Below are 22,187 nucleotides of genomic sequence, written 5' to 3' on the forward strand. Positions count from 1 at the left end.
TTGTGATACTTTTTGATTTTACACAAACAATAAGTTTCTTTATTATTGGTGTCATTGTTATGATTTTACAGCATTTATGAGGGACAGCACTGATTGAATTGAATAGATATGGTGGAGCAATATCTACTAATCTGACGACAAGTGAAATAAATACTATAGTCTTGATGTGAATCATTGTTCAAGAAGCTCTACCTTCCCAGTAATCCTGTAGCTATTCCTGCAGGTTCTTCCTGTTGTCAAGTTCATATTAATATATTATCACTAGTATTATAAATATTAATTGTTTTGTGTTTTTGAAATAAAATAATTCATTACACAATGATATATGCAAGATTAATACCTTCTCTTAGCTGGAAACCTCCACTAAGTATTGCAATTTGATTCCAAGCATAGCTAGCTACGTAAAAGATTACTTGCTGTTCCCAGTTTTGAGATCTATCCATCTGAGCATGCGCGACCACGCCCAAATTTTTGGAGCACATGCACATGCTTCTTTATTTAATTAACAAAATGGCGGCATGAGGTAAGCTGGTGCGATCCAACAGTCACAGTATCACTTTTTCCTTTCTTGGAGAATGATTCCAGGAAACAAGGACCTGCGCATACCCTGTTGGAGTAGAATGGTGTAAGAATTAGCCTTCTATCACCAGGCAAGCTCGATATATCGACCGACAACTGGATTGACAGGACTTTCCTGATGATGAAGATGAAAAAAGGTGGCTGAACAAAACGGCCGGTTTGCAGATTTTTTATTTTTCTCCCAGAAAAGGTCTAGAGCCACGCTATGGGTACCATTGGAGTCCTCTTGTCAAGATAAGGTCCTCTAAGAAGTCTAGTAAGCATAAGAGCTCGTTTTCCCGGTATAGCAAGGCTGCAAAAGTCGTGGCAGCCATTTTGTTTGGGGGTGAATCCTACTTAGTAACGCTACCGCGTTACTAATAGTACACGGTCTCAGGCCAAATTTTGCCAAAATAGAAAAGGAGAGGATTCTTCATTTTAATAATTTTTTATGATGCATATACATGTTCTTATGTTGCGTAGAAACTTTAAGCTAATTCCAATCGAAATTGAATTTTTTATGAATTTTAAAAGTTGCTCCAAAATCAGGTAAAAGTCCCTGTACACGGTCTCGGGCCAAATTTTGCCAAAATAGAAAAGGAGAGAATTTTTCATTTTTATAATTTTTTCTGATACATATACATGTTTTAATGTTGTGTAGAAACTTTAAGCTAATTCCAATCGAAATTGAATTTTTTATGAATTTTTAAAGTTGCTCAAAATTTGGTCAACTCAAGACCATGGGTTATAATGCATTGTATTTCCTCACAAATGGCTAAGAAAGAATTCTCTACTTTAAAAAGAGAACACTTGACTGTCCCTTACTAATGGTGGGAGGAGGTATTGGTGAATAGAGTCCGGCATCAGATCTGAAGTTCTTGTAGAGGCAGACCAGATAAAACAACTTAAACTGAAAGAATAAAAACGAGAAACCTTTGGCGTGATTAGCAGGATCAGTCCATTTTAATCTACCAACCTAGAGAAAGAAAAAAGAATAAGAACTAAATTGACAACATAAGGAAAAATAATAGTATACAATTAAATGTATACAGAAACATTGCACAATTCTGCATGGACAGCACCAAGTTTTTACTAGGAAAAATTCATCAATTCCATCTTTTGTCAATTTATTTAATGTGACAGAAATATCCACATTCTATAGTTCATGGATCATAGTAGAATGATAACAAATTACTGACAAATACAAAAGAAAAGATTTTGATGGGAATGCTTCCCCAAGCACTATACAGTACATGTACATCTTCCCTCCCTCCCTTCCTCCATTACTTGAGTGGTGAGTGTGGTCAGTAGGTACTCCATTAGTGAAAGAGCTGGATCTGACGATACATTCTGTGCCACACATAATGGCTGAATAATCCTCGTCGATACCCAGTCTAAAAGGGTTAAAAATACCAATAACACAGTACACAAAGGGTTAAAAACTAAACTAATATACACTGTACATGTACATGCACTAATTATGGGATTTTAAAATGATATCAAATTTTCTTTAATTTTAGCTAGCTCCTAATTATTATTAATATACTGACACTTTTTGGCATTGTAAAAATCCCTCACTAAATTTCAATACAAAACTAAAACTAATTAAAACTGTGATAGGGGAGGAGTTTCATTACCATGGCGATCAGGAGGTGTCTCGTTACTTGAATACCGCCCGTATCTCTCGCAGAGTGAGTGTGATGATGAGGGTGTGGTTAGGGGTGTGGTCTCCATGGGTAGTCCCAGTGGTGTCTTCTTGGGAGGGAAGTGAGGGATGGCCGAGGCCAGTAGCTCAATACAAGCGTCTCCTGCTTTATCTTGTAAGGATTGTAACCAGAGGACTATCAGCTTGATACCATACTGTCTCAACTACAGCATTAATAATAAATTAATAATAAATAAATAATAATATTAATAATACTAATAATCATTATTATATTTATAATCAATGTTACCGTACCTCTATTGTATTGTCAGGATGAAGTAACTTCCTAATTATAAGACCTAAAGAATTTAAAAAATCAATACACAATCTACAAGAACACTCCGTGTTTTCTAATTCACATACAAATACGTGCACAGCGTAAAAACTTTTATTAAATTCTGATTGATATATTTGTGAGTTTTAGCTGTTTGAAAAATACAATGGATGCCAATTCTAAAAATTAACCCAAAAACATTCAAATTATCCGATATACATTAAATCAGTTAATATTGGCCTCATTGGTCTCCCAGCCACACCCTTTAATAACTAGAAACGGCTAAAGGTCAAGAGTTTAATATATGAGAATAAAGTATAGCAGGTTATATCAGTACCCTGTATAATATAACCACTATACACACTCATATGGCAGCAATAAACAATACATTATATTGGAGTAAACATAAATAAATAAATAAATAAATAAATAGTAATGTATACTATATGCTCACATATTGAGTTGTACTGCCACTTCTGTTGTACTAGTTCGGGCAATAGTATAATTAGTCTCTACAGGGTTAAAAATTAATAATTAATAAAGTAATTAATTAATCTAATAATTGATTAATTTATTAATTAACTTTATGATAATACATCATTATAATAATTATTTACAAGAGCCATTACCTCAAGTGATGGTAATATAACTTCCATCATTTCTCTTAGCTGGTCACTAATAGCTCTCCCTTTTGAAACTGAAGGAAGAGAAAGAAAAAAATTAATCTTTTAAACCTTATTTATTTTGCTAACTATTGAACTAAAACACAAACAAAAGCTCATACCGCAAACAGACATAAACAAACGAATACAAACAAACCTCTCTCTCTGATCTGTGACTCCATCATAGTGAACGAGGAATGGAACACGTAAAAAGCAGCTGCTGAATATTCTGATAGAATCTGCTTACACTCACCAACTGATACTTTATCTAACAGAGAAGGAGGGAGAGAGGGAATAAATAAAAGAGGAGGCCAATAAAAAGATGCCCTATATATGTAAAATATTATAATAATTATTATATAAACAAACCCAGTCCATTCCTGAGTGCTTTTAGCCTCCTCAGTGGCTCGTTGCTCATGTTAAGGAACCTCTTAATGTGGGCTGCATGCTCTGAACTCGGCTTCTTCCTACCCAAATACATCAGTAACTAAATGGAGAGGAAGAAAGAAGCAAAGATATTATATTAGGGGAGAGATGGACACGCTCTGTTACTCTAATTAATGCTCTAATCCCGCCTTCTTTGATAGGGTGTGGCTAAAAGAGAAATATGGGTGGGGCTGGACTTGCAAAATTCTTTGATGTATCATGCCAACTCATGATTTGCTGTTTCACCCAATAACAAAGAAAGCAAGCCTCCATTTATAAACCTTAAGGAAGGTATCTGCTGTAATTGAGCAGTCATGGGTGGCGGTGATGGAAAGAAAGAGTCAGGAGCTACGGGAGGAGGGAGCGAGAGAGACTCACTCTCTCTGAGCTTAATATCACAGTACAATGAGATACCTCTAGAGAGGGGAAGAGAAATAGACCTGTCCTTCTTAGTGAGGATAAAAGCAGTGGCTGAAATGAATGAAGATAGACGAGCACCAGTGACACTGATAGCTACCATTGATAGGAGGTGAGAGAGAGAGAAGATGAAAATTGATCAAAGTTTAATTGGTCCTATTAATTGTAGTGTTATTAATTGTATTTCTCTCTCTCTCAGTGCTAGTATGAAGGACAAGCTCCCGCTGGTTAAGGACAGTTTAAAGTTCATGGTACAACAATTAAGAGACGAAGACAAACTGGCAATCGTTACTTTTGATCATGAGGTAATGTCATTAAAAATAATTATGTAAATATAATTAGTGTGGTAGTTGTTTGTTTGGCGAAGTCATTTATATTGCTATTTGGGTAGCATTCTGTATAGTGATTGCTATGTGTGTATTTTTATAACAGTGTGTGTTTATCTTTTGTTAGGTTGATAAACTGTTGCCAATTACTTCAATGACGTCGTCTGGTAAAGTGTTAGCAAAGAAAGCAATTGAAAGCATAAGAGAGAGAGGACATACCAACCTCAGTGGAGGACTACTGGCTGCTTTACAGGTACTTGAATATTAGCATTTACTATAATAATATTTGGGAAGAGATTCAATTAAGAAGCAATGAAAAAAAAATTTTAAATAATAATTATTTTCATGTACCTTGTAAATGCCTTGTTCACACCTTTAGGTGTGAACAAGATTATTTTAATATATTTCTCTCTCTCTCTCTCTCACTTTCTACTCTCTCTCTTTCCCCAACTAGTTGCTATATGATGTTCCATTAAGTGAGAGTACATTAGTTGAATCTATTGTATTATTCACTGACGGTAAAGCTAACTTTGGTATTAAAGACAGAGAACCGCTAGCCAAGGCAACAAAGTAAGAGAAATAAAGACTAAGACAATTTATATTATACATTAACTGATAGTCTGTGAATTATTTTTGTTTCTTCTCTCTTTCTTCCTTTTCCTTTCTCTCTCTCTCTCTTCAGGTCAATGGTTAATGAGATTGGTCGTCAAGTGTGTGTATTCACATTGGGCTATGGCAGTGATCATGATTCTGATACATTGCATGCTATCTCTGATGCTGGAAACGGTTTGTTTTATTTCGTTGAAAATAAAGACAGCATCCCTGACAGTTTCTGCGACTGTCTTGGAGGATTACTCAGCATTGCAGCACAAGTAACAACACAAATAATAATAATAATAATATAATTGTGATAATATTAATTTATTGTTATTAGAATCTGGTGTTGACACTCACTGTTAATGATGAGTTGTGTCGAATGGTGAAGCCTCCATTGACATCATACGTAACAGAATCATGTCCAAAACAAACATACAAGATCACAATACCTGATATATACTGGTATGGCATGCTTTGTACTGTATTGTATTGTATCTATCTAAGTATTAAGAATCAATTCATAGTGATGTGTTTTCTAACAGTTTATTATTAAAAATGCTCTTTGCCAGGCTTACCCACAAAGCATGCTACTTGTAAGCAAGCTTAAAAGGATGCTTGACAAGCAGTATAATAAATAGCATATGAATTTTAATTTTGATTGCAATCAGTTCAAACTTTCCACACAGCATAAGGGTTTGTATATGTATCAAAATTTTTTTGATAAAAAATTTTTCTTTTCAATTTTTGACAAATTTGGCTAACTATAGATTTTGGAGCAACTTTAAAAATTTGTAAAAAATTCAATTTTGATTGGAATTAGCTCAAACTTTCTACACGACATAAGAACATGTATATGTATGAGGAAAAATTATAAAAATGAAGAATTCTCTCCTTTCAATTTTTGACAAAATCTGGCCAACGTCCCTGTACTATAATACAGGGACTTTGACCCAATTTTGGAGCAACTTTAAAAATTCGTAAAAAATTCAAATTTTATCTAAATCAGTTGAAATTTTCTACATGACATAAGAACATGTATATATATCAGAAAAAAATTATAAAAATGAAGAATTCTCTCCTAGTCATTTTTGGCAAAATACCCTGTATACTTAGATGGTTTTTGGCCAAATGATGTTATAATAACATCACTATATCACTGTTAATTTACAATTATTACTATCTATTACTCCTATTCTAGAATATTTTGTCAATATTACCATTTGTTTTTGTTATTACAGTGAAGAAGAGAAATGCATACCGATACATACAAGACTCCTCGCTGCCTCATCAACTGCTGGTTGTATTGAATCAAAGGCACAAATTCTCTCTTGCTCTCTGACTTACTTTGACATCCTCCGCTGCTCACCAAAGACCACTACAGCTACTGGAGCAGTCCTAGTTAGCAAAGAGATATCTGATCCAGTTATAGTCAAAGAATATCAAGAGGACATTGAACTACACCTCACTAGATATGACGTTGCTGAAGCAATATCCTCAGCTACTAAACTAGCCGATGAAGGTCAGCTTGAATCAGCCAGAGCTGCTCTCCATCGCTACAAAGCTTGTATCAAGAAGAGTGTTGTGTTTGGTTTGCCACTTGCAAAGTATTTTGAGGAGACGATTGATGAGTCCTTGAAAGGTTTAGCATCCCAGTCGCATTATTCTGGGCACGGTAAACCCTCAATGATGAATTACAGTTTATCTCATTATCAGCAACAATCCCACGGAGCTGGAGCTGGAGCCTCTTCAATATTGTCTGATGGAAGTGGAGTAAAATAAGTCCAGTTGAAAATTGGAAACCAGATTATAGGCCTCCTCTGTCTCGAGCTGATACATGTATTTCTAAGCATTATAATAATTATCCAGTTGCTGATGGCAATATTGCTGCTATTGATTTTGGTACTACATCAGTTTCAGTTGCCTTTTTTAATACAAAAGGAGACGAAATTATTAAGATGCTTGGCCTTGACTTTGAACACTTCTTCAAACGTGTTCCCAATGCTATCCTTTTTGAGGAAAGAACATGATGGCAAAATGAAAGTGAAGGCTTTTGGATTTCAAGCTAGTCTTCCCCTGAGATTAATTGATAGATCTATATACCGGGGGTACTCATGTTTATTTTGAAAGAATTAATATGTTAATGAGAAGAGGAAAGGTAACCGATTAAGTAGACAATATTTATTTATGAATTAGTTCTGCTATAGGTAATTGATAGAGATACAGTAGTTGAGTCATTTTTTGGTGAGAAGTTCTATCTGATTGAATTCATTGCATTCATACTTCAGCACCTGAAGAATTTATTGATGGATCATTTCTCTCGTACTACCTGGCCATTGAAGACAACAGATTTTGATTGGGTCATTACTGTACCTGCTATATGGGATGCACCTGGAAAAAGAATGATGAGAGAAGCTGCTTATCTGGTAACTAAGTGATGAATCTAGACTATTTTAACCAATAATTAATTCTATAGGCTGCTCTTGAGGTTGGTGTCAAAAGCAGAAGTGGTATCGATTATGAAGATAACATGCTATGCATTTCTAAGGGACTAGTAGAATCCAAGCTGTTTGGCCCAGCACTAAAAGGTATAGTAGAGTGCACTTTGGAAGCTATCAAAGCAGATGATAATGATCTTAGCACTTTTTATTTGGTTGGTGGGTTTGGAGGTTGTAAGTATGTCCATAAGAAAGTCAAAGCTGCTATAAGAAAGTTTGTATTGGAAAAATTCTTTTTGCAATGTGTTTGTACCCACTGCTCCTCATCTTACAGTTGTTACAGGAGCGGTAAGGTGGCGTATGAATCCAGGGAAGATTAAAGCAAGACGATCTGACACTACGTATGGGATAAAGGAATAGCTCAAATTTCAATGGCAGTAAGCATGATGAGTATTACAAGTTTTATAATGAAGAAGAAAAAGAATACAGGTGCAATAATATATTTTGTGTGTTTTAGAGCTGATGCAAGCTGATCAAATCATTTCAATGACTTTGATACCACTTCATCAATCAGATGAACAAATTACCATTGGTATTTATTCCACACCTAATCTTGGAGTTTGATACATCAAAGGTAAAGATGGCAAAAGCACAGTTACAAAAATAGGTCAATTACATATCAATGTTCCTAATCCTGATAATGTATTAAGGGAAAAGCGTCTAGTTGATGTCAGTATGAATTTTAGTGGTACAGAGATTCAAGCTAAAGCAACCTATTGTATTACTGGAAAAGAATTCAGAGATATAGGTGACTTTCTTTCTGCTTAGACTTAGACCATTAATTTTTTTAATTTACTTTTTATAACTGGTGTGCATGTAGATCTAGTTCTAATTATATTTTTACCTTCACACCCATGTCCATTTAAATTTAAATTATGATTAACATTTCACGGGCCTTATTAACCTATAATTGCAAAATTGGGAGTTTATACTCTCCCAAAGCCCTCCTCTTTCAGCGACCCTGCAAATGTAGCTACATGTAGCAATACCCAGTCAGACTTACTATTTAATTCTATTTTGGCAGCTACTTTTGTGGCTTGTGATTAGTTCCAAGAAATTAATATTCATAGTGAGATACCCAGGAATTGTTATGATAGTATGGGTAGCCGGGCTATATAAGCACATTACAATAATTTACTAGAGCTACATTACAGCTCATAAGAGAATGGCATTGGCAGCATCTGGAGGTTATTTTGCATTTGGAATCAGAAGAATTGAAATTTTTCAAATTGGACTGCGAAAGCCAAATTATAAACCTCCTCTGAGCAGAGCTAAGAAGATTCCTCGCACAGATACTGGCTATCGTGTGACTGATGGTAATATTGCTGCTATTGATTTTGGAACTACATCAGTGTCACTGGCTTATACTACCAAAGGAGATGATGAAATCACCAATCTTAGGCTCGATGAAGAAGACCAAGCTTATCGTGTTCCTAATGCTGTTCTACTGAAGAAAGAAGGAAGAACGATAACTGTGCAAGCTTTTGGCAATGATGCCAGAACACAATTCACTCAAATGAGAAAAAGTGGCGAATACATTTACTTTGAGAGGATTAAGATGTTGATGAAAAGAGAAGAGGTAAGCTATACGCAATAGTTAAATATAATTTTATAGTTTTACTTGCAGAATGTTGACAGAAATATGCTAGTTGAGTCATTTTCTGGTGAGAAGTTCTATCTGGTTGAAGTCATTGCATTCATACTGAAGTATCTGAAGAATGAGCTGATGAAAAAATTTTCAGAGACTGCCAGGCCATTGAAGACAACAGATTTTGATTGGGTCATTACTGTACCTGCTATATGGAATGCACGAGGAAAAAGAATGATGAGAGAAGCAGCTTATCTTGTGAGTTGATGCATGAGATTATATAGAATGAAAGTATATTTTTCATTCATAATGACATTTAGGCTGGTTTAATGACAGGATATGATGGTATTAGCAGTTTCACGTCTGCTGCTCTTTCTGTTCCAAGAGAAATTAATCCCGACAGGCTGTCATTAGCACTAGAGCCGGAAGCAGCTGCTCTTTATAGCCAGGAAAAAGTAGGAGACCAGATTGATGTTGATCCAGCCACAGCAGTTATCAAGCGTCCATCAGATTACATGGTAATAGATGCTGGAGGTGGTACTATAGATATCACAGCTCAAATTGAAGTTGATGGTAATATTATAGTTGAGAATATACCAACCGGCAATGCATGGGGAGGTACCAAGATTAATGAAGCTTTTTCTCAACTTTTACAACATATAGTGGGTGATTCTGAGTTTAAATCGTTCCTCAAACCAGAGCAAAAGTCTCAATGTAAGGCTACATTGAATAAAATCCTATATGTTGATTTTGAAAAGCAGAAAGTTCTTCTTGGCAATCAAAAATCAACCGAAGTTGCAGTTGCTTTGCCAGCAATGTTTGTGAGGCACTACAAAGAAGCACTAACAAAAGTGGCAAAGAAGGAAAATGGAGTCGAATATGATGAGTATACAAATGATACGCTATACATAGAAAAAGAAGTAGCTGAATCTCGTTTCTTTGGTCCAGCAATCAAAGGTATTATTGATTGCACACTCAAAGCTATTGAAGAAAATGGATATAAAGTTCGTACCTTCTATTTGGTTGGTGGATTTGGGGGCTGCAAGTATGTACACAAAAAGGTAAAAGCTGCTATAGAAAAGGCTTATAGTTCAAAAGGTTGTTCCTGCGATGTGATAGTGCCTCTTTCTCCTCAGTTAGCTGTTGCTCAAGGTGCTGTAATGTGGCGTAAAAATCCAGAGAAGATTAAAGCAAGACGATCAGATGCTACATATGGGATAAATGTATCTATACCATTTGATGATGATGAGCATGATGAGTATTACAAGTTTTATAATGAAGAGCAAAAACAAGACAAATGTGATTACGTGTTCAGTGTATTTTTAGAAAAAGGAGAGCTGGTACAAGCAGATCAAGTCATTACTATAAGCTTAACACCAGCTTATCAATCAAGCAAACAAATTACGATTGGTATTTATTCCACACCTAATCTTGGAGTTCGGTACATCATAGATACAAATGGCAAAAGCACAGTTACAAAAATTGGCCAATTAGTTATTGATATTCCCAATCCTGATGATGTACCAAGGAACGAGCGTCACGTTGATGTCACTATGGATTTCAGTGGTACAGAGATTCAAGCTAAAGCAAAGTATCGTATTACTGGAGAAGAAGTTAAAACTGTTTGTGACTTTCTTTCTGCTCAATAAAAAAATATCAACAACAGTTTTGCAGTATTATTATAGTATTATAGGACAATTATAACATAAGTTATAATAATTGTGTTTTAGTTTTTCTAGTAGTTTTTTGCTGCAAGCACTCTGTGCAGTTTACTTTGACAAACTGGTATCTTTGAATAATAATTATTACAAAATAATAAACCTAATGAAGCAACGGTATATTCTAGCTAGTTGCACAGTGCTAAATAACAAATTTTTCTTGACAGGTGCAAAGCATCTTCTGCCTCTTTAATTTTTTTTATTTTTCCCTTGAAAAACCTAAAAAATATAAAAAACTATTTAGTAATGTTTTATTATACTTGACTAAAAACCAAAGGTGCACTTGTAGTTTTATCTAAAAGTTTAAAATTAATGATTCAATTAATAATTATGCACCACTATACCATGTAAAGAGGCTCCCCTTGGTTGATGTTGCTGATACTTTTGTTGTTCTTGCTTCTGTTGTGGCTGCTGTGGAGCCACATTTCCAATCAATCCTCTTGTTGCAACATGCAACTGATTACCATACACTAGAATAGGACGATAATAAGTAAGCTCTCTGCACTCATTAACCCCAGACTCATCCCATGTTGATCGATTAGTATCATGTAGCTTCTCATTATACACTTGAGGAACTATCGTTATCAATAGCGGAGGCACAAGTGTCAGCATATCTTTTGTAAGAATAACTGCTTTTTGAATATTATCTTTCAAACATTCTTGATTGCCTTGAAGAGTAAGTACCTATACTTACAAAACAGAACAATGACATTTGGGTTGGTTGCCATATAGACATGCAAGTAGTGCTGGTAAAATTGTAAAAAGTGTGTATATACAAACCTCTGAAAATATCTCTTTTTGAGGTCCTCTTATTCTAAAATCACAAGCACTTAGAAGCAAACCATACACCTGATATGTTTCTTTTGTATCTGCTCTTTCAATGGCCATTTCAGTGGATGAGCACTCAAGGCTTTTCTTTAGATCTTCTTCTAATTGGTATAGAATTTTTTCAACAATGATTTCGTAGCAGTCCTACAAATTTACAAAGTATGTATAGTATTGATTTTGCTATAATGTCAGTAAGCATTAATTTTGTTTATAATAATTAACCTTTATCATCTGACTATGCTTTTGATAACTATGATGTTGCTGTGTTTGAAGTAATTCTGGACAAATGATGTAATCTTCCAAATGAATTCTGCAAGTTAACACTATAAAAATTGTAACATGATATATACATAATGTACTTTTCTTCCATTTGTTTCTTTTTTGTTTTCAACAAGTCAACTTTTCTATAAATTGATTATTATAATTGATCTGTACTGCCGCGTTAACCAGGCTATATATAATTACAATTTTTGACCACTGGGAGTTTCTAAAGGCTGTTAATCATTATGTAGGAAAACTAGATAAGACCAATGGCCACTGTCAGTTATTACTGAATGCAAAGATAGAATATTTAGATCCTCGGCTTTACCAACGTGCAGTGTGAAAAAAATGACAGATGCATGCAGGACTGAGCTAAAAGATCACGTATGTGAAAAAGCTGAAACCACAGGGCCGCCTTTGCTTTCAGTCTTTTCCTTGTATTCGCATTGAAAAAGTATATCTATATAGATCTATCTTAGTCCAAATGGTAAACTAACTGTGACAGCCGAGCCTTTTCCTTTTCCAATATTCTTATATTTCTATTTAACTTAAAGTGATAGCTAGTTAGACTATAATTGGTTATGGACCAGAAATCAATTTATAGACCTGTTATAAATTTAAATTAATTAGACTATTAACAATTTTGGTTTAATAACCCATTCTGCTATGTACAACAACCTTACTACACTGATTCTTAAAAATTGTGTAAAAATAAAACAAAGATTAGAATAAAATAATAACAAGTACATTCTCATACAACGATCATTGAACTATTATAGTACAAAATAATACGAGAAAAGAGTCACGTCTGAATTCGTCACAGGTACACAAAACTGGCCTTTAAAAAAGTACTTTTCCGGCTGTATCATGAAGTGGAAAGGTCTAAATAAGTTCTTTTGGTCCTGTTCTCATATAAACATAAAAAATGGTAAATCACAATACGATTGAATCCATATACTCTCAGCTATCTTTCCCGCAGAGGTACACAAGTGGAAAATGGGCCGACATTGGCAATTTATTGTGATAGCATCGTCAAGTGTCAATCAAAATGAAAGTAGTGGCTTTCTTATCCCTTAGTAATGGTAGTGTAATGTTTTAGAGAGACACAAGCCTTTTTGACAGAGAAGTAGCAACAGCGATTTGCCAGAAGAGTCGGCCATCTTGATATTGATAACAGAGATTGTGAAAAATCTTTATACAAAAATGATGCGCTCAAGTGATCCTGTTGCCAATCCTGGTTACGTAGTCTATTATTATTATATCCCTGGTTAGTGATACTCAGATACCGTATTTCCTCGTGGAAACGCCTACTCCCTATAAACGCCCATGCCTGTATAAACGCCTAGAGACAGCACATAACTTTGACAATAAACGCCCATGCTTGTTTAGACGCCCATTCTTGATTAAAAGCCTATACCACACCCACCTGCCCCATCCACGTGGTACATGTACCTTACGTAGTTTAGTAGTTTACATTCTACAATGGCAGCTGCAGCTGAGAAGGCTAAAGAAACTCAGAAGTTTTGATGTCAGTTTTAAACTACGCGTTGTGTCTATTGAAACATGGTGGTAAGGATTATTTTTGGGTTATAAACGCCCACCTCGTATAAACGCCTACTTCATTTAAACGCCTAGCAAACAGGTCTCTATAAGAAATAAACGCCTAGGCGTTTCCACGAGGAAATACGGTACTGCACATTCCTCATCCCCCCTGTAGTCTCGCGTAGCCAGACCCAACCCCTATTTGACATTTGGATGGATGGCGGGGTACGGGTTTGGGTCTGGTGCTCTGCCCTGCATCATTTCATTCTGAAATTGAAAGAACAGGAAATTACTTTTATTGATTAAATACGCGTAGTTGCATCATTGTGACATTACATTATTACAAAAATAATAATAAATGGATGCAGTTTAACTGCTGTAAGGGCCGAATTGAAGTTAACTTTAAAAGAGAAGAAAAGGGAGGCAATTGATGCCTTTTTGTCTGGGAAAGACGTCTTTGTGTCCCTCCCTACTGGGTATGGTAAATCTCTGATTTATGCTCTGCTACTACTTATTTTTGATGTTAAGAAAGGTATATACATGCCTGGACTTAGTATTGATGCATGAAACATTATTCTTTTGATTGTATGTAGGAACCAAGGGCAGTATTGTTGTGTTAGCCCTTTGATTTCTTTTATGATTGATTACAAAATTAGGTATATGTGCTGAGTTTGTTGGTGACAGTCAATGTGACAAAGCTGCTGTTAAAGCAGTTACTGAAGGACTGATTCAGTTGGTTTTTATTAGCCCAGACAGCTTGTTACATAACTTACTTTTCCATAATATGCTTATGTCACCACCATATAAAGAAAAGTTAGTTGCTGTTGTAGTAGATGAAGCCCATTGCATCAAGACTTGGTACATTGGTATACACATTACACATATATAATAACCTATCCTTTATAGGGGAGATATGTTTCGAGTTGCCTTTGCAGAATTAGGTCAATTAAGAAGTATAACACCAACAAATACAAATGTTTTTTGCCTCACTGCCACAGCTACAAAAGAAACTTTAAGTACAGTTTGTAAAACAATGTCATTAGTTGATCCCATCATTATTGGAACATCATCTTGCAGAGCAAGTATTGCTTATTCTGTGAAATCGCTCCCACCAATAGATGAATTCTGTAGTGTGATTTCACAAGAAGTAAAGCATCATGGCTTGAATTACAAAAAAATTATCTTTTGTCGATCATACTCTGACTGCAGTACAATTTACATTACACTTCATCATAAATTAGGGGAACATTTTGTATATCCACCAGGTTATCCTGATTTTCATGAATTTTGAGTGGTTGAAATGTAGTCCAGAGCATCTACCACAGAAGTAAAAGATGTGATAACATCACTATGTAACATTAAAAGCTCTTTACGCATTGTTGTTGCAACTACTGCTTTTGGTATGGGCATTGACTGCCCAAATATCAGACAAATAATTCATTACAAACCTTCTGCAAGTCTGCTCAAGAATCTGGTAGAGCTGGACGCGACGGACTTCCCTCGAATGCATGCCTGTTATATGGAAGTGCAAGCCAGTATGAAAGACTATGCTGCAAATTGTAAGTTGTGTTGTAGTCAATTATTGTTTCGCAACTTCATAATATCAGATAATAACACTAACAAATGTAGTATTTGTGATACTTGTGTCGAAGATAAGTGATACTAAATGAAATGGCCGTAAATTATGACTACTTAAAAATTAGACATGGTATAATATTCTCAACAATCCACTTCTTTATATCATTGTTATCCACAAAATCTAACGAACAATTGTTAAGTTTAAGAGTATTGTTTCTATGCTGCATTGACTGAAATGCTTCAGTCTGTCTTAATTGATCAATAATTAATTTATGGTCCTTAATGGCATGCTGTGTTGACCCATAGAACTTGCTTTTCCTCTAATTTCTATTTCAAAAGCTCGGAAAACCTCATCAAGGACTCCGATCGCTTTAGCTGCCTTTAACAATGAATGAGGTTGAATATTTGAACCCATTTCGTTAATAATTCCTTTTAGTCTATGATTGAAGTGCTCCATAAAAAAAGTCACAGGCCATGTTGCAGCCCTATCTCCCTTGAATATTTATAAAGTGACTGTCCCTTATCTGTGCAGCTTTTCTTTGTGAAGCAAGGAAGTGATACTCAATTAAAAGATTTGCTGCCTTATTAGCATAATTTCTGTCATTACTTTTAAAGAAATAATCATCAGAAATTTCCAAATATCTATTTCTCGGCCACCATCCCCTTCTCTAGTGGCATCCAAATAGTTATACCATATAAGTCCCAGTGTCAGTACCTCGCATGAGTAATTAAATACTTGATCCTTCACTTTTGGAATTTCGCATGGTAAAAGGCATACAAATTTATTTACTACTTCTTAAAACAGACCGATTAAAGTAAAACTTTCCTCACTTTCATCTTTTAATAACCTCTCTGCAGCTACAACAACATAACACTCCAAAACATCTTCAAAAAATTCTTTTGCAGTATTCATATTGTCTGGATCTTTTGGTACAGAAGTACGATTTATTAGATTTTTGATTTGATACAGAGTGCCCTTATCAACAAATGATTCTTTGTTAAACAGTCTTCTCTATATAACCTACATTTACAATATGTCAGAAGTGTACAATTATTGTTACTTTATACTTTCATCAATGTCATGCATGTATGCCAATCTTCTACCACAGAGTGCACTCCATTAAGTCTGCTCAAATCATCATAGCTGTTAATTCTGATACACTTTGCTCCCCTTACTCTAGCAGCAGTTAACTGATCTCCTAGTAGCACTTCCCACATATCTACTTGTTTATGGGACCTGAATTCTCCATTAGACATATCTGTGCAACTTCTCAAGAATCAAACACTTTTCATTAACTTTGTTTTCATTGTGTGGTTGAATACCAAGTGGAACCTATGCAGTAGACATGTTACACTAAAATTATTATTTCTAATTGTGCATGCTTACAATTGTTGACTTTTTCTTCATTCTCTGCTTCGGTCATGCTTAATATGCAATGTTACAGACTTCTTTTCACAGTGAAAATGAGGAAAATGCTTCAATAGAATCCTATTTAATGAACTATAATCTTACAAAACTTATACATTGTATGAGTTCACCTGGAAACTAAAGTGGAAAATATTTCTTTTATTTTAATAATTTCACTGGCAGTAGGTAGCAAATCTTTGGTGATTATTTCTCCTCTAGGATGATCTGGCAAGGAACTATAATCTACTCTATTCAAAACTGCATAAGAGTGAAAGTAGTGGAAAGAATGTGTGCTATATTCCACACGTTGAAAGCGCCTGCAAAAATTCTTGTCCACATTATCCCTCACTATCTTAAAACCCTGCAATTGGTGCTCGTGGAGAATCTGTTTCATGTTCCTCTTCATCATTATCAATCCTTTCAATTGCATGAATCAAGTCTTCATCACTTATTTTTTGAATCATTGTACTGGCGCACCTCCCTTCCTCCTTATCATTAATGTCATCTACAGCATCAAATGTAGTAGTACTATTACCGGTATGGTCATGATCTTCATCCGTGTCATCTTCTGGAAGAGCTATATGGTTTTCATATAATGCAAATTGAGCTCTCTGTTTAGTCTGTTGCATAGATCTCTCTTGTAATCATAATAGTTATATTAGTTGAACGGTGTACACATATACTTTTAAATGATGCAGTAAATTATCAGACCAGTATAAGACATCAATGTCATGATCTTTAGATATTTTATTAATAACTTTTAATGTACCAGAATGAGACAAGCATAGCATCAGACAAGTAAAAATCTAAAAATAGTAATAGTTATGTAAGTGTACATTATTACTATACCTTTTTTGTACAGCCATTGGCATAGAATAATATAGATATAGCTCTCTCCATCAGAGACATTTTCTGAAAACTATTCTTGTGATTACACAAATGATATTCCAAGATCGATTGCTATCTGACAAAATACCAATCGGCACTTTTACTAAGGTAGGCATTTTATTCTTAACCTCTGACCAGATTGTTTCCCAGTTAAAGTGCGTAAGGCTTCTACATCATCCATCAAAGTAGAGCTATGTTTAACAGAACATGTATTCTTTATTTCCTTTCTAATAGCTTGGCTAATGGAAACTATAGTACTGTTATATGTTCGGTTTGATGTAGTAATTGATGATGTCAATGCTGTACAGTTATTATTGAATATTCTCCGAACATTTGTGCTAGACCATGGACCGTTCCTTTGCATGATGGAAAATCAATGTTAACCTATTTACATCAAAATCATGACTGAATCATTAATGTTAGTCATGGCTTACTGAAACTTCAACATAAACATCACATCTTTTGCCTCAGCATGAACCTGTTGGTGTAGAAGATGACAAAACAACTTCTGATGAAGCTGAGGTGATACTGTAAGTGATTAAGCAGCTGCCTCAGCAGGCATTAAAAATGGCTATGATTAATGAACCCCAATATATCATTCTGTAGATCTGCAACTTTCTGTAGAAGGCCAGGAAACTCCAGATTCTAGTAATGCATTTGTGACAGGACCAAACATCTTCAGTTGAGCTAGGTGTCATTGCTGAAAACTCTTGATTGTAAAGCATCAATGATAAAGTATTAAAAACATCCAAGGCATCTGCTGAACTCTGACTTCTCCAACATCTGTGCCACAGAACAGCAACTCATGGCTACTTAACGTAGTACTTCTAGTTTGTAATTGTCGTTAGTTCACGCCTTATTTTTATTATCATTGAAATTGAATTAATGAAGGAATGATTATAATTATTATAATTGCAATTAAAACAAAATTAATTATGACTCAATTTATGTCATTCATTAGTAACACGTGTTTCCCCTAGTGCCACCGGAAGTCTGGTGGCGTTCAGAATGAAATGATGCGGGGCAGTGCACCAGACCCAAACCCCGCCATCGAAATGTCAAAAAGGGGTTGGGTCTGGCTACGTGAGACTACCTCCCCAGTAGGTGACTCAGAGAATACCTCCTGACTAGATGGTCAGGTGGTGTTTCTGTGAATGCTGAGTATCATTAATCAACTAGGACCATTCCAATCCTACATATATTCTAAACAGTTCAACATCATTACTCTCACCGAGACATGGTGTCATCCCAATATTTCTGACAGGGAAATGCTTCCTGTAAACTATACTGTCTATAGAAACGACCGTGATTCATGGGGTGGAGGTGTCCTACTGGCTATTTCTGATACCATCTGTTCTGAGCAGATTGAATCCCCTACTCACTCTGAATGTCTGCTTGTTAAGTTGCACACACACAAACCCATCATTTTATGTGTTGTGTATGTTCCCCCATCTCCTGACCCTGCTTATCTATCAATCCTCTTGGATTATATCCGTCAAATTGCTAGCTGGTCAGAAACTTTTGTCCTAGGAGACTTCAACTGCCCAGACGTAAATTGGACATCTTTAACCGCTGCATCTAGTCCTTCCAGTTTACTATGCCATTTTGTTCTTGACTATGATATGTGTCAGCTGGTTGAGTCACCTACTCATGAGAAGGGGAATATTTTATATCTCCTTTTGGTTTACTACCCTGACTATGTTTCAAACCTTACTGTTCACACAGAGTGGTCTGTTTTTCCAATTTCCTCTCGTCATTGTCCCTTGACCTCCACTCTTCCTTCTAAAGCTAACCTCACCAACTATTCTTCATCTATGACTTTCCAGTTTCACAAGGGTAACTATGTACTATTTATTGGATGTTAATTTCTCATTCTTTTTTGAATCACTCAATGTAGAGTTTCTTTGGGAAAATCTTAAGAGTTTGATTTTTGATGCTTGTGGGAAATTTATTCCTATAGCATCTTGCTCCAGTCGCTATCCTCAATAGTTCAATGGGAATATCAGACATAACTAAACATAGCTCGCTCTCTCCATAAGAAAGAAAAGAAACAGCCTTCTGTTGTTACCAGCTCTACACTGGAGCGGTTGGAAGTGGACTTAGAGACATACTAAATGCAAAAAAGGAGTTTGAGTCTGACTTGGTTCATATGTTTGCCTTTGACAACAACCCAAGGTTGTTTCAGTACATCAAGAAATCACTGAAGGAACAGTCACTCCCACAGATCCTGCACTTAGGTCCATCATCTGAGACCTCAGACTTTGGAAAAGCCTTATTGTTCAATCAGTACTTCCACTCAGTCTTTTCCATATCTAGACCACCTCTTGATCCTCTCACTCTTCCACCCCCAGATTCTGTTATGTGTGACTTGGAAATCTCAAGACAAAATGTGTTCCTCCAGCTCTCTAGCCTGAATACTGGTAAAGCTTCTGGTATTGATAATATCCCAACTATAGCATTAAAATTATGCGCAACTGCACTATGTGGACCAATTCACCATTTGTTTCTTCAGTGCATTTCTCAGGCCTATATTCCTTAAGAGTGGAAAACTCACTATATCACAGCAATCTTTAAGTCTGGAGATAAAGCATGTGTGAGGAACTACAGACCCATCTCTCGGCTCCCTATACTTTCTAAGGTCCTAGAAAGAATAGTCTTTGATCAAGTATATGAGCACATTACATCCCTAACCATTTGCTTAAAGCAATTTGGTTTTCTGAGAGGCCGATTGACAGTGCAAGAGCTACTGGTCCATTTAGATTCTTTCATAAACTCAATATCAGAGGTTTCCAGTCGGATGTAGTCTATTTGGATATAAAGAAAGCTTTTGATTCTGTGACATCCTGCTGGCTAAGTTGTGGTCTGCTGGAATATGTGGACAAACATGGAAATTTATTGCCACCTGCTTGTATGGTCGTCTACAATGTGTGCATGTGAGAAACAGTACTTCATCTCTGGTACCAGTAACATCTGGGGTACCCCAAGGGAGTAATTTGGGTCCCCTGTTGTTTATTCTTTATATTAATGATTTATCAACAAGTCCTCTACACACATCTCTCTTGTTTGCTGATAATAGCAAATGTCATAGAGTTGTCAAATCTGCACAGGACAGTCAGCTTTTGCAAGAGGACCTAGGACTGTTGTGTGACTGGTCAAGGGCTACTGGTCTTACCTTTAAAAGCAACAAGAGTTGTTTGGTCAGTTATCACTTGCCAAAAACTTCTCCAGTGACATTTGACTACTGTCTAGATGGGCAATCTATTGATCATGTAAGGACCTGCAAGGACTTAGGTGTTGTTTTTTCAGATACACTTGCCTGGTCTACTTAGGTGGAAACTGTCCTCAAAGGCTTACAGTATGCTGAAGATGATTAAAAGAATCTTCCCTGGTGCAAAAACCCTACTCATGTAAAGAGAAAGCTCTACTTGTCTGTGGTTGTTTCTATAATTACATACTGTGCCCCTGTGTGGAGACCCTCTCTGATCAAAGGTATTATTTGTATAGAAAGGCTCCAGAGGAGCTACCAAGTACATCATGTTTGACTTTTAGCTCAACTACAAATCTAGACTTGTTGCTCTTAAACTTTTACCACCGATGTATCGCCTAGATATATTGAGGTTGTTTTCTTCTTTGTGCATCTTCAACATCGTGATTCTCACTTCGATATACTCAATTATTTCTCTTTCACATCCTCCTCCACTCGGGGCTCACCTCATAACAAATTGATCCACTCCTCACTAAATCGGTCCTCAGCCCGCCATATGTTCTTCCATTGCTTCCCTTGTCTGTGGAACTCATTTTAATCCTGCTAATGCACACACTTTACACACTGTTTGTCCTTGTAATATATGTTCATGCAACCCTCTCCCTTCTAATTACCTCTCTCCCTCCTAATTTTATGTGTGCATGTAATTTTCTTCCTTATCTTCCTTCTATACTCTCTCTCTTCTGAGTTTTGTATATATTTATTGGGTGTCAGGACTAGTTCCTGGCATTCCTTCAAGACTACTTTATCAGTTTCTTCCTGCTCTCCTCCTTACTGTTTGTATTCTCCTTCTGCTTAGTCTTGTAAAGTGATAATAATAATAATAATAATAATAATAATAATAATAATAATAATAATAATAAGAATCTAATTGGAGCAGCCAAATATTATTTAAGTTGTTTCTCTTTTTTGAGCTATATGCAGTTTTAGCTGTATAAATCTTTGTTATAGGTATGACGAGGTATGACTATAAATAAAACAATAAATAGCAATGAAATGTTCAGCTTTTTTAAATATGCCTCTCTGATTTTAAGAGTACCAGCATCTAATAAACCACTGCTAGATACGCAATCACTAGTCATTTTGTCAAGCAAGGACTCCTTAGATGATGGCATATTTGAAATCTCATTTTCCCCCTTTCTCTCTTGAAAATGAAGAATATCTACGTTTTAAAGATAATTTATTCATTGAGTATTAACCATAATAACCTTAGGAAATGAATCAGAATGCTGTCACGATGACAAGTACCATACCCAATTGTGAGAAAGATATATGCATTGCAATGGAAAATACTTCTTGCAAGGGCTTGAACTCACTTTAGCAGAGGAGACACGTTGAGAAACTTAGTCATTCCAGTCTTGAAGACCCAAACCACCCATATTTATTACAAAAAATAGTTAAATATTTAGAAAACATGGGTAATGGCCTCTTTTATGGCCACTCATTGAACTCAGGGCATTTAATTGGAAAAACTAGATGGTAAATAGAGACAAATTTATCAGTAAATAACACAAAACACTTGAAACATTCCTTGTCACTGTTATGCATTGATTGATGACTTTCAGATCATTCAGTTTTAGTCTCCCTCGGGCTGCTGTTGTGGTATGATAAAGGTTGTTCTCATGTTGCATCACTTTTTATAGTTGAAACT

General features: G+C 35.6%; 3 protein-coding genes across 6 annotated transcripts in view; 1 reads left to right on the forward strand and 2 right to left on the reverse strand.

Moving 5' to 3' along the window:
• Nucleotides 1–3,767, reverse strand: part of LOC109586324 (ral GTPase-activating protein subunit alpha-1-like) — a 6,863-nt gene extending 3,096 nt beyond the window's left edge. For both annotated transcript variants that reach the window (XM_020002504.1, XM_020002503.1), the window contains exons 1-8: nt 3,569–3,767; nt 3,357–3,467; nt 3,167–3,234; nt 2,992–3,049; nt 2,519–2,562; nt 2,196–2,427; nt 1,846–1,952; nt 1,384–1,534 (exon numbers count right to left, since the gene is read on the reverse strand). In XM_020002504.1, the coding sequence (XP_019858063.1) occupies nt 1,384–1,534; nt 1,846–1,952; nt 2,196–2,427; nt 2,519–2,562; nt 2,992–3,049; nt 3,167–3,234; nt 3,357–3,467; nt 3,569–3,680 (883 nt within the window). In that variant the 5' untranslated portion in view covers nt 3,681–3,767. The remainder of the gene's footprint in view (nt 1–1,383; nt 1,535–1,845; nt 1,953–2,195; nt 2,428–2,518; nt 2,563–2,991; nt 3,050–3,166; nt 3,235–3,356; nt 3,468–3,568) is intronic.
• A 48-nt stretch (nt 3,768–3,815) lies between these two features.
• LOC105314463 (heat shock 70 kDa protein 12A-like) lies at nt 3,816–10,716 on the forward strand. Of its 3 annotated transcripts, XR_002186944.1 has the most exons (10): nt 3,816–4,154; nt 4,242–4,347; nt 4,496–4,621; nt 4,823–4,938; nt 5,051–5,240; nt 5,303–5,427; nt 6,204–7,120; nt 7,170–7,388; nt 7,439–7,550; nt 7,735–8,363. XR_002186944.1 is itself a non-coding variant. In XM_020002502.1 (7 exons), exons 5-7 carry the CDS (start codon nt 8,626–8,628, stop codon nt 10,695–10,697), a joined length of 1,962 nt encoding a protein of 653 aa, XP_019858061.1. In that variant the 5' UTR covers nt 6,773–7,120; nt 7,170–7,388; nt 7,439–7,550; nt 7,735–7,837; nt 7,918–8,625; the 3' UTR covers nt 10,698–10,716. The 3 variants fall into 3 exon arrangements, 2 of the variants coding, with proteins under 2 accessions (XP_019858061.1, XP_011406944.1); XM_020002502.1 differs by lacking the exons at nt 3,816–4,154; nt 4,242–4,347; nt 4,496–4,621; ... (1 more) ...; nt 5,051–5,240; nt 5,303–5,427 and adding exons at nt 9,088–9,306; nt 9,369–10,716 and having other exon boundaries at nt 6,773–7,120; nt 7,735–7,837; nt 7,918–9,039; XM_011408642.2 differs by lacking the exons at nt 3,816–4,154; nt 4,242–4,347; nt 4,496–4,621; ... (1 more) ...; nt 5,051–5,240; nt 5,303–5,427 and adding exons at nt 9,088–9,306; nt 9,369–10,716 and having other exon boundaries at nt 6,773–7,120; nt 7,735–9,039.
• Nucleotides 10,717–10,955: 239 nt separating this feature from the next.
• LOC109586321 (uncharacterized) lies at nt 10,956–15,390 on the reverse strand. Its single transcript, XM_020002500.1, has 5 exons — nt 15,289–15,390; nt 11,547–11,738; nt 11,111–11,450; nt 11,027–11,061; nt 10,956–10,985 (listed from the first exon to the last, which is right to left on the reverse strand). Exons 1-5 carry the CDS (start codon nt 15,388–15,390, stop codon nt 10,956–10,958), a joined length of 699 nt encoding a protein of 232 aa, XP_019858059.1.
• Between the last annotated feature and the right edge of the window lie 6,797 nt (nt 15,391–22,187).

Source organism: Amphimedon queenslandica, unplaced genomic scaffold (assembly GCF_000090795.2).
Source record: "Amphimedon queenslandica unplaced genomic scaffold, v1.1 AMPQUscaffold_12899, whole genome shotgun sequence".
NCBI classification, from domain to species: domain Eukaryota; kingdom Metazoa; phylum Porifera; class Demospongiae; order Haplosclerida; family Niphatidae; genus Amphimedon; species Amphimedon queenslandica.

Bases quoted from the DNA above. Each gene is read 5' to 3' on its own strand.
- LOC105314463 (XM_011408642.2), top strand. From the start codon at position 8,626: ATGGCATTGGCAGCATCTGGAGGTTATTTTGCATTTGGAATCAGAAGA. The intron at 9,040-9,087 runs GTAAGCTATACG...TTTTACTTGCAG, and splicing joins TGTTGATGAAAAGAGAAGAG to AATGTTGACAGAAATATGCT. The intron at 9,307-9,368 runs GTGAGTTGATGC...AATGACATTTAG, and splicing joins TGAGAGAAGCAGCTTATCTT to GCTGGTTTAATGACAGGATA.
- LOC109586321 (XM_020002500.1), bottom strand. From the start codon at position 15,390: ATGGGTTCAAATATTCAACCTCATTCATTGTTAAAGGCAGCTAAAGCG. The intron at 11,739-15,288 runs GCAAGTTCTATG...GTAAATTTGTAG, and splicing joins AAATAGAAATTAGAGGAAAA to GACTGCTACGAAATCATTGT. The intron at 11,451-11,546 runs GTTTGTATATAC...TTGTAAGTATAG, and splicing joins AAAAAGAGATATTTTCAGAG to GTACTTACTCTTCAAGGCAA.